The following is a 16,847-nucleotide window of genomic DNA, read 5'->3' as shown; positions in this document are numbered from 1 at the left end:
TTCAAATTAGAACCATTCATATCTGAGGTTGCCTTTAGCTGTAGGGTTGCCTGTAGCTGTTGCTGACTGACATCTGTGCCTGCTAAGTTGCTGCTGAGTTTTATGATTGATTATATATTATATATGTTTTTTTTTTACTTCTTATTTATTGTGTTTCATGTTGTTTGCTGTGGTTGTGTGAGCCTCTTGCCAGGTCGCCACTGGAAATTTGTTCTCAATTGACTCATCTGGATAAAGGTTTTGATTGATCACTTGACTGACAAAGGCAGCGCGGTGCGAAGACATCACACCGTCTTGTTTGTTTCACGCTCCCTCTTTCAACCCTTTCATTGCCGCCCACCCTCCCGCCCCCACAAGCTGTCATTGCATTTTGCTGCCTGCTCCTCTCCGTTACCATGCGCACTTGTGTCCCTCTGATAATGAGCACCAGCATGGAATTCAAGAGACACCGCGACTCAGACACACTCCAGCAGTGGGGCTGGGAGCTCCACTAGAGAGAGAGAGAGAGAGAGAGACAAGCAGCTTGTCTGGGTCGTTTCCAGGTAGCATTGTGTAGAACACTACTTTCATCTTCAGACCACGCTTCACACATTTGGAAAAAGGGCTAAAAAAAAAAAAAAAAAAAAAAAAAAAAAAGCCCATGAGTTGTAAAGTGAGTGCTCGGGTCACATTGACCAAGGCACTGTAGGATTAACGATAAGGGCTGTTTTCTGTTTCAAAAAGCTGGCTGGTAAATCTGCTGCTGTTATTTGTCAGCTATGGCTGAGCTAAGAGGGGTTGTCCTGGCTTGTACTTGCATGAACACCAGCTGTTGCACTTGGTTCAGCAGCAGCAGCAGCGCTTTGGCACAATGCTGTATTTTAAATCGAAGTCTACTTTGCAGACCTCATTAAAGCTCTTATTGTGTGGCTTGCTTTTAGTGCCCCCATATGACTGGGTGTTCAACAGCTTGGCTGATTTTCAGTACATTGCACTGTTTCATTTGAATTTTTTTTTTATATTACCATATTTTAATAATATGGAAATTGCACTAGAAGTTGTGCAAACTAGATATTCTAGTTCTAATTCAATCCCATCCCATAAAGTAAAATAAAAACTGAAATGAACAGCATCAGCTAAGTGCAACTAATAACCTGCAATACCATTATTCTACATGCATAAAGCCAATGCTAGATCTATAATACCAGGATTCATATTTATAAAGTATAACGAGCCCCTCAGCTAATGTTATCCAAACACCTCCATCAAATGGAACTGACCACAAATTTGAGATTAAAGAGCTTCTGAGCATGAAGGACTGCCCTCTCTGTTTTCACAAAGTAGGCAATTAACTGCTCCTTACCTAGACCCACTGGGCTTAAACCCACACTGTGGAGATTGCTCCCCGGAGGATTATTGTGCGGAAAACAGGGCTGTCACGTGATCAGCTCAGCCAGCTAAGATGCAGTCTGACTCAAGCCTACTGTTGTTTGGACAACTTACTGCACTTTTTAAAATTACAATTCTAAAAAAACTATTTTATACATCTATTTTTTTTTTTTTTTTTGTGGAAGTGGCTTGAAACCGAACTTAAACACTGACGTGGCTACAAAGCAAGTAGTTTCTATTTTTTAGCAGTGCCTTCACTGTCAGGGCTGTTATTGAATGCAAATATTTATGGAGCTTGAATATTTAATCACAGCTTTGCTAACGAGAGCAATGGTGATTGCCTTCCATCACTCCCTAACCTGCTGAAATAAAAACTATAAGAGTATTGATGTTGATATTTCCCATTCCCCTAAACATCCCATTCACAGGATAAGCCTGAAAATACATCAGAATGTCTATAAATACTGTATCCACTGTATAAGCCATTATTTCTCAGTGTGTTTATGCTTTTTGGGGTCATCAAAGTAAGAATTCATATTCCTATGGATTCAGCAGGAAACGGTCGCTCTAGTTCATGCACACAGTATCACATTTGGAAATGACTGCAGTGAATATGGTGTAGAGGGAAAGCTTCCCGACTCAGAGTTGGCTCAGTCCCAGGCTCCTCTGAGTCTCTCTGGCTGAGTGGAAAGCGAGTGTTTTTCTTAAGGCACAGCACTGTGTTGGTGTGGACCCTCTCACACGCGCTCACTGAGCACTGAGATGAGCGGGCTGCCTGCCTGTCTGCGTCACCATGGAGACGCAGTAAGGGCTCCACACTATTTTTATGATGCTTCACAGCTTTGAAACTTTTAAAGCCATTTATTGTTAAAAATAAATAAATAAACCAAATGCTGTTTTGCAAGGTAAAAAACTGCAGGAAACCTCTGCCTCCTTTTCTTTATACCTTCATTGAGAAACGCATTTATCTTTATCCTCTTCTAATGTGTGGTATTTGTGAAGGCAGTAGGCAATACTGAGACATGTGAGAACAGCTCAGGAAAGGCAACCAAGGTACCTCTCTTGTATTGAACCCTACCGTGTGCATAGTTCACTGTACATAGTAAAAATGTATACATGCTCAAGAGTGATTGTATCTACAGATAACAGGGCTGCGTTTCTCCAGGGAAGCTCTTAGAAAGGGGGTTCAGGAGGAGGCTTATGAACCTGACAAAAGTACTGTGTTCAGGATCTGACCTGCAGAGCAATGCTTTTACAACAGGATATGGCTTTCTATTTCCATAGTCACTCTGTGCATATCTGTTCACCACACATCTCTGCAGTGAAAAGGTACAGACTCAACACTTTTACCCCTGTAAGTGAATCCTCAATCCACCAGACTGTATGATAGCGTGCCAGTGTGCCAGCATGCCAGCGGGTGGTCAAATGGGAATGGCACCATAACAATGTGAGAAGTTCAGGACTTTCATGTTTCTACTAAATGTTTGTTCACTAATAATAATAATAATAAAAAAACAGACTTGGACCTAGCTGTAGAGATCAAAGGAACCGCTCTGCGAGTCTGTTTGATAATGTTTATAGACAGCTCAGAAGCTTCAGATGTAGAAAAGGTTATTATTAGAACCCAGCTTCTCCTCACTCCTTTAACCAAGGGTAGTTCAATTCTAAAGATTAATGATTAAAGCAGGCACTACACCGAGTGAAAGCAAAGGCAATACACCCAGTGCCAATGCATGCACACTCACACACTTTCTAGAGCAGTGTGATCCTGTTCTGAGCTTCACAGGGAGAAGAAACTAGAGTACTTACTGTATCCATTGTCCTCTTCTTTAGTTCCGTCGATCGTTCCATCTGCTTGTAACTGCAAATGGAACCCTTGCCGGCTGAACAGCTTTGTCACTATGCCTTTCAGCTGGGGCTCTGTGGAGATATGGAAAACAGAATAGGGTCATTTTGTTCTGTTGAAAACCCATTGTCCGTCCATAGGGATTGTCAATGAGCAACCACTTCAGTGAAGACCAGGATTATGTGTCTGGCATTGTCCATGGACTAGTCCTGTTTGACTGCAGTGTGCTTTAGGGTAGGCATTGATCATATTGATCCTGTTAAAGGAGAATCTTCCTAGATTTCATCAGCCATTTATTTTTAGGAGTAACCACAAGATACCCACGGGATAATCCAATGTGATTGAGCAGGACGTGAAGGAAACATTTACTCCCAGAGCCACCGAGGCAAGACATTATCTTTCAAGACTCTGCAGCAGGCTAATATACATTTTATTTTTAACTGGCTTAACTGAATTATTAAAAAATACATATCTATAAATATTAATAACATGCAACGGTGAGTCCTGCAGTGGTCACATTTTTTAATATTTTTTCTGGTCAAATAATTAATAATAACACTGTGTAACAAAAAAAAAAAAAAATTGTTCCTGGGTAGTAAGTGTTATTTCCTTTAGAAGTGAGTAGTTTTTTGAGATTTACAATTATACTGTAAATACAGTATAATTGTAAATCTAGAAAAACTACTCACTTCTAAATCTTTTGTAGTCATCTTTGTATTACTTTATTATAAATACATGTTAATTTGGATTCATATGTTGTTTTTTTCTGACTTTATGTGAACTAAAAGACACACATTTTCCCATTTTCCCATTGGAAATAGTGATATTTTTAAATATCACTGTCCTGGTCACAAAAGCAAAGTTTGTGGGGAATAATAGCCATTTTCTATACTTTTGAGGCATAAGTAATTAGGAAATAACACTTACTACCCAAGAACAAAAAATGTGTTACATAGTGTAATCTGTGAATACGGATAATATATTACACACATAAATAAATAACAAACTATTTGAATATTATAAGAATAAAAAATAAAATCAAATTAAGACGCAAGAATGAATCTATTGAATTCCCGCGGTGTAGTCGAGCTGGAATCATTGTGCAAATACTTGTAGAAATGAGATAAATGTACTGCCTATTATATGTGTAACTAGAAGTTCAGTATAGAAATAAAATGTGAGCCTGTATAGTAATTATTGTTTAAGAAAGTTTTAGTGGCATTGCCTATTTAGAGCTTCACAGCGCACGTTTATATTAAATAACTAAATGCAAGTCTCGGTTGGCTAGTCTTTCTTGTTTTTAATAAGAAAGTTGCCTGTAATATGTGATTATGTGTAATGATATCCACGGCATGTTTTCAGTTTTATTTGAACAGAAAATATCGATTATTATCGATAATTAACTCAATTAGGAAATCGGTTACTGAGCGCACCTCTAAAAATGCCATCAATACAGTGCATATATACGTGTATCTTTAAAAAAAAAAAAAAAAAAAAACATAATATATGAATTTCTTATCTAAATAGTTATACACACACAGAGACACATGACTTAGAATAATCTGGGAAGCAGGGTGCTCAGGTCTCCATAGTGTTTAATATTGTATCTGGGACTAGGGCATAAATAAAAAAGACCAATAAAACAGGACACAATTAACTATGAAATGATATATATATATATATATATATATATATATATATATATATATATATATATATATATATATATATATATATATCTATATATATATATATATACATAGATATATAAGAATATATATTTATCATTTATATATATATAAAGTATGTCTTTTACTATGAAAAAGTAAATATTTATGTATTTATTTTTAAAAGATGTATTTACTGAGCTGACTTTCAAAGCTATAGTTTGTTATCGACACGAGTAAAATCAAACACACCGATTAAAATAAAAGCGTTGTGTTCAAGTGAGAAATTAACCGCATTTTCCAATCTACATCACAGTATGGTCATTCATTATTACAGGCAAACAGATACAGAAACGAATGGCCGTGTTGATGTATTATACCATTAGAAACCTTTACAATTGGTTTGAGAGAGAGAGAGAGAGAGAGAGAGAGAGAGAGAGAGAGAGAGAGAGAGAGAGAGAGAGAGAGAGAGAGAGAGAGAGAGAGAGAGAGAGAGAGAGAGATGTGCAAAACAAGAGTCAGCCTGTCTGGCGCCTCACCATTGCAATAGCGAGAATGGTGAAATGGTTGGTGATGATGGTGATGAAATGAACCGAACACATTGAGATCAGACCTGGTCGCCTCCTCTTGCGCTTCTTGGAGCCGAACAATTTAACCCTGGAAAACACGCTGAGCTTGCTGGTCTTCTCGCACGTCCCCTTGCTTTTAGTGGGACTGCTGACACATTTACAAGCATTGGATTTCTCCCGTTCCCTCGCCTGTCTCTTCTGCCGGATCAAGGCGCTGGCTATAGCCGCAGCCATTTCAACGCACACTGAAACACCCCAAGAACTTAATGCTCTACCCTCCACAGAACAGAAACAAAACAAACGAAACAATAATAATAAAAAAACAAGAATACTAATTTAAATCCGAAACACGAGTCACCATTATTGCGCTGCCAAAGACGTTAGCAAAAACAGAGCAGGTCACCTATTAAGGTTGTTATAAAACACTAAATTAATTATTAGGGCGTATGTAGCCAGCTGTGCATGTCTTGTGCTTTGAAGGCGATTGTACAAACGGAGTTCTGTATCGATGTACCCTGTGGAGCTCCGCGATTAGAAAGCGCTAGAACGAGTGTGAAAATGACAAGCGTCAGTCTGCAAAGTATCATTCACTGTCTGTGCAGCGCAACCGGCAGCCTCCATGTTTCCTACAGATATACGAGACTTTTAAAAAGACCTTCAAAATCCCAACCAGAAAAGAGCGAATCCCGTCGATTCTGATGCAGAGCCAGAAAAACACCTGTTAGGCAGAGAGAGAGAGAGAGAGAGAGAGAGAGAGAGAGAGAGAGAGAGAGAGAGAGAGAGAGAGAGAGAGAGATCTGATGCTACCCTCTGTATTGCTTTTAAAAAAAATTAAACAGTTCTTGCAGCGTGGGTCTTCTCGTGGTTTCTTTCAATCTTTTTTTTAAATTTTTTTTATTTCAAGTCAAGGTGGCAAAATCAAAAAACCTCTAAGTGCGATGCTGCTGTTGAGAATAAAAACGCGTTGCTGTCTGGATAGCAACAATTCAGCTGAGCACAACCCCCTGCGGAATTGACTTCAGCGTCAAAGAGACTCCCCTGGCTGCAGCAACAGGGAGTCTATAGCGATGAGATCTACCTGTCAGTAGGCTGCAGTCGTGGTGGTACTACTTATAATAATGAAACTACAGATACAAATAAAACGAAGCCAGAAAGAATCGGGTGATTGGGCTACAAAGCCCACATATTCTGCAATTGCTGTCAAATACAAATCCCAAAGAGTTGTCAAGTCGCTGGTGTTCTCTCACGGCGGTACAGGTATGAGTCTATTCGTGTTCACATTAATACGTGATGAGTCCCTTTGAAAGGCTCTGGAGGACACAGCTGTGCGCGGGGCTGTCCTGGTGTTGATGCCCGCTGGCTCTCGTTCTCGGGCTCTCTGGCACAGATCAGCTCTAGAATTAAGCCCACGCCTGCTCCCTAGGCTACCCTTGTCTGATTGAGACAGACACCCAAACAAACGTGATTGTGGTCACCAAATACCACTAACTGGGTCACAACCTTGGATCTCTAACAATGGTAAACTCTCAAATCCTTCGGGCAGAGTCGGCTAACAAGAGCACAAATGCAACAGCTGAGCAATAGCAGTGACGCTTAATATTTAGTACAAAGAGTACTGACCCCCCTAAACCAGCAGGTACGGGTTGGAGAATTTAAAGATGAATCGCCCAGCCCAGCTTGTTACACAGCACAGAGGGCTGCTGCATTTGTGTTGCACTGGGAGCTTGTTAAACTGGAATGGAAACGATCATGCCACTGTGTGATGTACTTCACACAGGGTCCTGTGCTTTACGGGTATTCATGTTTACTATATAAGTCTACTGCCTGCTGTTTCTTTCCTAACAAAAGGGTGATGTTAATTAAATTAAACTGTTCTTTTATTCATATGCAGGCCACTCAGCACCTGCTTTAACCAATACGGTTACCAACTTTATCCAAAACACATTTCTAACACATATACAGAACTAACACGCATAGTCATCGTATTCAAACAATGGGTAATCCTTAAACCTCTTTAAATATTTTTTTTTTCTTTATAGAATAAACCTCAATGAGTATTTTAGCTGTATGGAGGAAGGTTTATGTTATTTTGCAGGTTTACTGGCCATATTTACAGCGCTATTGGTATTTTGATCAACCTAAAGAAAAAAGCTGCACAAAGGCGCCATCTAGAGCTCTAAACAAAACATGCACCCCAATTTTAAAAAACAAACAAAACACAATGCTGATGTAATGCCAAATCAAATTGTACTCTGGTCTTTAATTAAATGAATGCCTCATACTCTTTTAGCTTCAGGGCACTCTGAGTGCGCCTGAACAGGTGGTATTTCAGGGAATAATAATAATAATAATAACAATAACAACAATAAACAATAATAATAATAATAATAATAATAATAATAATAATAATAATAATAATAATAATAATAATAATAATAACTACCACGGGTAATTCTTTCTTCCACGAGACAGCGAGTTTGTTAAATATTTGCAAAGGACACTGTTTCAGGGGGAAGGAATTACAGGAACACCCCTGGCGCAACCCGAGTGCTCATGTTTATAGTGGCCTCATTACAGAAATTCCACCGCGCTGACTAAAATATACAGGTGCCTTAATGAAGCAATTGGTGATATCGGCATGAAACACCTACCATAGGGTGATAAACAGATACAAAATAAATATGTAAAGTCATTGTGTGTAAAGTATTAATTTGACTTGCATTTTACACGTTAAATACAATAATGTAAGCTGGACTATTAGTGGATACCTTTCCTTACATATAAAGATATAGACTGAGCAGATGGCTGTCTGATATACGTCAAATATTATTTGTTCATAAACTTTAAATACAGCCACATACCACCCTCCCTCTCCCTTTCAACTCATCTGTCTATGCAGAGAAAGGGGTATATCTGAATACACAATATAGCAAAAGAGTGGCAGGAGCAAGCTAAAATCTCATTGTAACGCCATGAATGTCCAGCTCAAACTCTCAGCCCCAAACCAACAACGACCACCGCACTGTCGGGATTTTCTGGGCGTTGCCCCTATATGTTGGCGAGAACAGCGCTCAAAAAATAGATTGGGTATCTTTTAATAACTCACTCATAATCGGATATTAAAGAAAAAAGCTACAATTGCAATTACGTTTTATTTAAACTGAATTTTTAAAATTATTATTATTATTATTATTATTATATTATTATTATTATTATTATTATATTATTATTATTATTATTATTATTATTGATTCACAAGGGAGCTCTACACGAAAAAAAGGTATTTTAAAACAAGATCGATTAACCTTAAAATAGACATTGAGGGACTTATCACAGTTTGAGACACGCTCTTTTTTTGCGGTAGCCTCCATTAAGTCGACGGGTTAAAACAAGTATGCCAAACTCGATCCAGAATTGAAAGGAATCAAACCAATTAGATTCCTGAAAGAGACACGCGGATTTAACAAAAACAATGTCTCTTTCTGTAGCTGTGAAGTGTTTGTGTCGAACAGCTGCGCTGTGGAAAAAACCTGCTATTTCAGGACCCTGGACAGCTCACACGTAGGGCGTTGCTCTTGCGGTGTTTACAATAGCAAGGCAGCCTTGCAGTAACTTCACATTCGAAGAGTTTACAGACAAAAAAACAAAAACAAAAAAACATACCCACTTTCTAAAAACGACAGAGCAAAACAAACCACACGATTTGCAACAAACAAACGGGTACAAAAGAGTTTACTTTACTGCTTCTACCAGACTCAACAATTTCGATCAAACTAATACAACAAAGAGAGAAAGGAAGAACACAAAGTTATTCTTAAATAAAACAGCACGGTTCAGAAACAGCGCCCGATCCCACCGCATCTTACCTGATGTCGACCTCTTTAAAGGGAAAGCCATGTTCTCTGAGAGCACTGCTAAACCAAGGCGATCGCAGACTGCATTTAGAACAGACAGAGGCGAAGAAAAGAGCTGGTAGAAAGTTTTAAGTCATATTTAAAGTATTCTCCAAGGAACGGGAGCGAACCATCAAGCCCATGCCAGAGCTACAGAGAGATCATTAATGGACCTTAGTGACATGTCATTAGCGGTTCTAAAAGGCTCATCAATGATTCATTACGGAGCATTGTTGATCTGACAACCTCTGTCCCGGAACGCATCTGACAAACTGTCAATACTCGCAAAACAGAATTCGCATTTTCAACCCATTGAAGCCGTCTCGCCGTTTTCTCGGATTACAAAAAAATTACAGTAAAACGATACCCTAATGCACTGTGTAAACTAGTTACACCAAGGGTCGTTTATCCGGGTTAGCATCAATGCAGATGACACCGTAAATTTACAGCACTTAGTACCACGAGCTTAGCTGCTGTATACTTACACGTCCTGCATTATTTATTATACACGCAATGGTTCAGCAGTTAGGAATCTGGATAATGCCAAGCTAACAAAAGTATTGTGCCGTGGTAGAGCAGTTTATCCGATCAAAAACAATTATGCACACAGGAAAAGCACCTAAACTAATGCATATCTTATAATGTAACCGTTTCAGGCATAATGTTATATGACACTTATAAGATGTGCATCGATTACATTCTATAGCTCTGTGCAACTTTCTACTGGCAAACATCAATGCAGGGTGCATGACGTCAAAGTGCCAAAGACGATAAAACGTTTTTAAAAAACTGCGATCTTACCACCAATGTGTGTCTCCTGCAGATTGTAAACACTGTTACTTCACTAAGCTTTTGCTGTAGTACGTTTTTGCTTGTGATAATAAGTAAACAGCTTTTGCAACATCCTTATTATCAGTAGTATTGTTATGACGCAATGTAATCTAAAGTCTATCTGTATTGATGTTTTTTCCCCAGTATCTACAGCATGTAACACTTGTTCTACGCAAACTATAAAAATAACACACGTGTTATGTTACATATTTAATCGGTTGCGTTTATATAATTGGTTTCAAGATGTATGACAGTTCATTAATTTAGTCAAAAACGTGGGTCTGGAATATGAATTCTCGTATTGACGGGATTCAAATATATCAGGTGTCTATCAAAAAGTGAGACCTGCCACCATCTTAAATCATCAATCTATGGTAACATGTGCCTCAGTTATATATTCTTCATTTATCATTTCATACATTTAATTGGTAAACACTTATTAGAAATCACCACAGTAGCCTCTTTCTGTTTAAATAGAATTAAAATCCATCTTAAATGCAAAGCCATTGCTCGTATTCCTCTAAATACAAATTGAAACCGCAAGAGGGCGCCAGTACCCCGCAGAAGAAAGATCCATCCAAGCTGTTTATTTACTTATTTATTTATTTTTACTGTAGCGTTCAATTGGCTTTAATGTGTGTGTGTGTGTGTGTATATATATATATATATATATATATATATATATATATATATATTATAATATATATATAGATATATAGATAGATATATATATCTATATATTAATCCACAGTAGGAAAAAGCCTCCCCCCCCCAGGGGGGGGGTTTTGTGGCCTGGTATTAGCGGATCTAAATCTAATAATTTGTTTCAATTAGCCTTAGTTTTAATTATAACTTTAGTGATTGATGCTGAGCGGACGCTAAGAATGAATACAGCTAGCCCTGGGTTCAGCTGTTACTCTTTGTACTGTGAGTGAGAGTGGTTTTGGTGAGGGTGCCTGCATTCCATTCCTCTCTCAGCTCCACTGTATAAGACCTGACTTATTGCTGACTGTCTGTGTTTTACCAGTGGTGGTACACCTTTGAGACTCTTTGAATGGTCTTACAACCCTTGTGTCGTCCACTGCTCTGTGGTTTAACAACACCTTGTCTGTTTTTGTGAGCTCTATTTACAAAAACAGTTTACATATTGTTTATATTTAGCACCTGAAACGCTGTTTAAAACAAGCAATTATCCCAGCGTTAGTGAGACCTCCCAGGAAGATTTCCATGCATTTCTGTGGCTCTGAAGGAGGAGGAAGGAGCCTGCAGCAGGACTGGCAGCTGTCTAGGGGAGCCTAGCAGTGGGAGTGGACACTTGCCCTGAGCCCAGTCAGTGACCTCCACCTCTTCCAGGTGAGGTGCCCTTGATCGCCAGTAGGGGTGCTACTCCTAAAGGAATAACTGCTCTGGACACTCTCAGTGCTGCTGAACTACATGCATGAAAACATCACTCTGACCATGCAGGGTTTTGTTTTTTTTTTCTGACAGAAGTGCGCTGGGTGGGAGTCCTGGTAGATGCAGCTGTGGTTCCAGGGAACCACATATGGCTCCCCGCCCTCCCTTCACGAAAGAGCAATACAGAATGAATCAAATAAACAAAGGGAGTGGATTACACCCAACCTATCCCTACTAATGGTCTATCAAACACCATGAGCATCAATACAAGCTACATTCTAACACTATACAGTAATGCATTGCATTTCGAGATCCACCCTCATCTACAGGACAGCACCTGCCCTCTCCAGCCACGCATAAAAACATTGGGACTGGGTGCCACGTGGAGTGCGATGTTACTGCACAAAGCGCACACTAGAGGGCAGTGCTGCTGAGCAAGCACAACTGTACAGACACAGCGATGGTATGGTATTTCAATGGGTTGTCAAGGATATATAATATCTTACCGTTTGACGATCATACTGGATTTTATATATATATATATATATATATATATATATATATATATATATATATATATATATATATATATATATAAATAAAATACTTATTTGCATGTGTTACAAACCAGCAAAATATATATCGCCACTGGGAGAGGGACTGAATCTGTAGTTTTCTTTTTCATTTATTTTACTAAGATTTTACAGTGAAAAAAGTAAATGTGTTTTTCAGATACAGAAAAGACACTTTGACGTCTTTTTTTCCTATTGAAACAGCACTGAATCGAAATATACAGCCCTCAAGAAATCAGTTAAACGGGACTGTTCTATATATTCTTTCAACCAGAAACACACCAACTATCATAAGACCCACCCCCACCCCCACCCCCACCCTCTCCCTCTCCCTCCCTCTCCCTCTCCCTCTCTCTCTCTCTCTCTCTCTCTCTCTCTCTCTCTCAGACACAGAACAGTAGTTGAACGACTCTGTATTTTTAACAGACGCTTGCATATCCTCGGGGAATTCTCATCATTGCGTTTTTCCTAAGAAAGGCTGTGCTAAAAAGAAAAAAAAAAAAAACCCAAGGTGACTGAATTTTTGAGAACGAGGCCCCTCAACACACATGAGTGAAACAGCAGGCAACGTCCAGCACCCAAAGGAAGGGAGCTTTAATCCTTTCCAGACTCGAACCTCAGTGATCTACAAGAAATCCCAGCATTTTAAATAAACCCTCTCCAGATCACTTTGAGTAATCACTATTGTAGTTTAGATTGATGCAACAGAGTTTGTTTTCTGGATTATGACTCGCATAGTAAATGTATACTGAAATGAGGACCGGTTTGTTTCCATTAGCGGCAGACTGAGATGAAAAGGGTCTGAACTGGGCCTCTGTGAGCCCCGATCCGGCCTGTGGTCACGAGGGAGTTCCAGCCAGAAGCAGCAGAGCTTTGACAGAAGGGGCAATGGAAGAAAACACTTTCAAAATGAAACCTTTAAAAAATGGAATGAGGTGGCATGATTTAACCCTGAAGCCTAATGGAGGACTACTGTGATAAAGCAGTCGGGCTGCAGGGTAGAGGGTAGAAGGTATGTTCTCGTGATGGGGTCTGGGGTCAAGATTATCATTCATGTACACTGCAGTGCTGGAGCACAGGTACCATGGCAATCGCAGAGGTTGCCATGGTGACCGCTGCCTGCACCAATGACGAGTGGGTTGTGTGTGGGGGGAGGGAACTGTGGCTAAGGTAACCCTTGCGGCCCTTTCCAGAGCTTTCTGTTAAAGCTTGTTATTAAAAACCACATGAGCATGTCTGTGCTGGCATTACATTAACAGCCCTGTCATCTCCAGTCCCTCTGGCTCACTGATTAAAACCGGGGTCCGTGACATCACGATCACCAAGCAGCAGCTTGCTGGCAGTGACAGGTGTGTGTGTGTGTCTGTGATAGCATTAGGCTGGGAAGGGACCTTTCCTACTGGGGCAGCTGTGGGGCCTTAGACTTCCAGAATCCAAGCACATCCTGGGACCAATGTCTGGGCGCCATAGCAACCACATAACTGCACTGCTGTCCCATAAGTACCATGTCAAGGGTATTTTTGTCTAGGAAGTGGCAGTTGGGAAAAGGCCTCCGAATTTATAAATAATAATAATTAAATGAGTCACAAATCCTCCACAATATTGATTTGGGTCAGAGCCATGCTGTGCTTTTAATATCTCGTGTGCAGTCCTTTGAATGGGAGGAGTAGGAGGTAAAGAATTGACTAGACTTATGTGGAGGAGAAGGCCTTGGTAATATGTCAGGATGAGGCTGAGGGTTTTTTAATGAAACAGACAGGAGGTTTATCATGTGCATTCACCAACAACATGAAGCTGGGCAAAGTTTATTTACTGCACTGTCATTAGAAACTCATTCAGCTTGTTAAATGGGGTTTAGAACAAGTGGGTCAAAGGAAGTGAAGTGAAATGGCGGTTTTCATTTCTGAAACAACATCAATATCAAAAAACTAGACAGAAACAACTCAGCTGTTTAACCTTTTCTCCCACTGTGAAACCGGGGCCTCTGCTTTTGTGCTTGCTTTGAATAGCTCCTGATGCTTCATGATTTGAGGGGGTTTCATGAAAAATGAATAAACCGACATGTTTCCCTTTTCTAAACCAACCCAACCCAAGTAATTTCCATGTTCTGAAACCTAACCCCCAATCCTTCAAAGCTGAATTATCAAGGCACTTCCTCACATTAGCGTGACAGCTATTGTTTGCCTCCTGTTCTTTGTTTGGTTCAGGTAAAGCCCATTGCCCCTGTGTCACCAGTAATGGGACTCACCTGAGCTCACATAGCTCCATACGGGCTGTGGCTGGACAGAGGAATGTGTTAGGATGCTGCGACTCTAGCGGGAAGCGAGTAAAAGTGTTTTAAAGCCTTGCTGATTACTCTCTTTATTTACCATTACCTAACAAATGGTCCATAATCTTTGTCAATTCTCTGTGGCAGGTGTTTAAAGACAACAATAAACACAGCCCTCCTGCCTCTCCTGTTCTGACACAGACCATCTCGAGCTGTGACACCTCCAATAGAAAGCTCTCCTCGCTCATCCGGCTTGCTGTTAAAGTACCTGCTGTTTGTCTTCCTCTGCGCTACACTGCGAGAGCTGCCCCCCCCCTGCTCACTGGCTGGCTGACTGCACAGGTTTGAAATAGCTACAGGATACTTTGCATTGGTTACTGCACTGTGTAATCTGGCAAGCTGACTGCATGCTAGGTTACTGCGGGCAGGTGGATCTGCCATTCACTTCATGCAATGGATTGCACAAGCTGTTGTTTCTGCATTAGCTGTAGCAGCAAAACACACACACACACATCTGTGAACACGAGACTGTACATACACACACAGAGTGCCTGAACACTCACATACAGACATGTTTACACACGCCCCATATACTGATCCGTGATTTCAAAACCATGCATGCTGAACTCCTATGAACAGCCACTGTATTGAAAGTGTCATTAACTGCTTTAAATACCGCTATGCATTATACTACAGTACAGCTATATTGTAGCTGTAATCTTGATAATGCTCATTGACAGTTTACCATGTCTTTTAGAGTACAAGACTGCAAAACCAATGGTCTTATACCAAAACTAGGTTCTCTGTGTGTATACATATAGATATATACACACACACACACACACACACACATTGTATATAGGTATCAACTAAGTCGTATTGGTATGGGCATTGTTGAACCATCTCTCATCTCTCCCTTTAAAATGTAACTACCTGTCCACGGAGTTAATAATCAGTACAGCTGAACTGCACTCCTTAAAGTTAAACCTCAGCTCTCTGCGACTGTTTGCAGTTTAATTTTATTCCTCCCAGAGGCTGTCTGCAGGTAACCTGTCCTTTTTGTACATGCAGAATGAAGGTCACCCTACATTCCAGAACACCCGTGATGACGCAAACCTTCCACTGAGCCACATGACATTCTGCTTCTCATCCATTTTTTGCAGGTATAATGAGAATGTGCAGCGGGACTGTGTGTGACTCACGGCTCCCTGGGCAGCCCAGGTGAAGTGGGTTGGGTCACAGTTCCAAGGAGAGAGGGAATTTGACAGGTTCTGCTAATTTAAGCACCCCCAAGATGACATCCTTATCTGTCTAAATATTTCTAAGGCTTCTCTTAATGATTTCCCTTTAATGTCACAAACATCTGTTCAGATTGAGTCATGCAACTGAAACAAGAACTATTTAAAGAGTTCAGATTAGTTATTACAGGCTCAACAAATTAAGGCTGTAAGCAATATAATCGACTCAGTAAGGTTTCACATTATTCTTGCAACACACACACATTTATTGGTGTAATTTATGGAGATTTCCTAAAGGAAGCATTACATGTAATTAGTTACTCAACACTGTACACAACACACATTTCTGCAGACAGTGCATTCAAATGGAATTAACACTCCCATTGCACAGCACTTTGACTTTAATGAGCCACATTTTATCTTAGGATAACCGTGAGCTCAGTTAAGCTCACAGAAAAAAAACGAGACTGGCTCCATCTGCTATGCAATGCCTTTTTGCATTTTCCCACTTCCAAATTTCCATCCCTGTATAAAATAGACACACAAACTCTAATCTGATAAGCTTGGTAAAACATGATCCCACTGAAAATGTGAAATGCACCACCTGGGCAGCTTTAGAAAACAATGAAATAAATCTATACTCTATCCATCAAGTCAAACTGGTCCACTGACAGGAGAGACTGCACGCTGTGTTTACCTCTAAAGCAATCTGATTACCTAGCCAGTTTCAAAGGAAGCAGAGAGGCACACGAATCAGACTGATAGAATGAGAAAGAAATACAGATTTAATAATAATAATAATAATAATAATAATATTAATAATTGAGATTTCTGAACGCCTAAGGGAATTACAGATGATTGCAGTTTAAAGTACAGATTGCTGCACCGGACTAAGTGCACATCAGCCAGCCAGCCAGCCTCCCTCTGTCCCCTCTGTTCAGTGCACTGCCGGGTCCTCGAGGGAGTGTTTCTTCAGCACCCAGTACTCTTACACAACAAGCCTGCACACCAGCTCTGTGCTTCTGCTTCAGAGAGTCTAACAGCTTCTAATCTCGTACTGCAAAGAACAGAGCAACTCTTCAAGAGAGCATGCCCACTTTCCCTTGCCGATGTTTTACTTTTTTCTGTTTTAACCGACATGTAAATTAATTAGAAATTATTTATTATTAATAATAATAATAATAATAATAATAATAATA

The 16,847-nt window shown here is 39.9% G+C and overlaps 1 protein-coding gene across 8 annotated transcripts in view; it reads right to left on the bottom strand.

Moving 5' to 3' along the window:
- LOC121318860 (fibroblast growth factor 13) overlaps window positions 1–16,847 on the bottom strand; it is a 91,504-nt gene that overhangs the window by 14,010 nt on the left and 60,647 nt on the right. For 6 of the 8 annotated variants that reach the window (XM_041255988.1, XM_041255992.1, XM_041255987.1 and 3 more), the window contains one exon: window positions 3,178–3,288. In XM_041255988.1, coding sequence (XP_041111922.1) covers window positions 3,178–3,288 — 111 coding nt within the window. Of the gene's footprint in view, window positions 1–3,177; window positions 3,289–5,494; window positions 5,850–9,316; window positions 9,363–16,847 lie in introns of those variants that run through there. The other 2 variants (XM_041255994.1, XM_041255990.1) reach the window with 2 other exon arrangements.

This window comes from Polyodon spathula, chromosome 7 (genome assembly GCF_017654505.1).
Source record: "Polyodon spathula isolate WHYD16114869_AA chromosome 7, ASM1765450v1, whole genome shotgun sequence".
Taxonomy (NCBI): Eukaryota; Metazoa; Chordata; class Actinopteri; order Acipenseriformes; family Polyodontidae; genus Polyodon; species Polyodon spathula.
The sequence above is the reverse complement of the archived record's forward strand: the minus strand, read 5'-3'. Positions and strand labels throughout refer to the sequence as shown.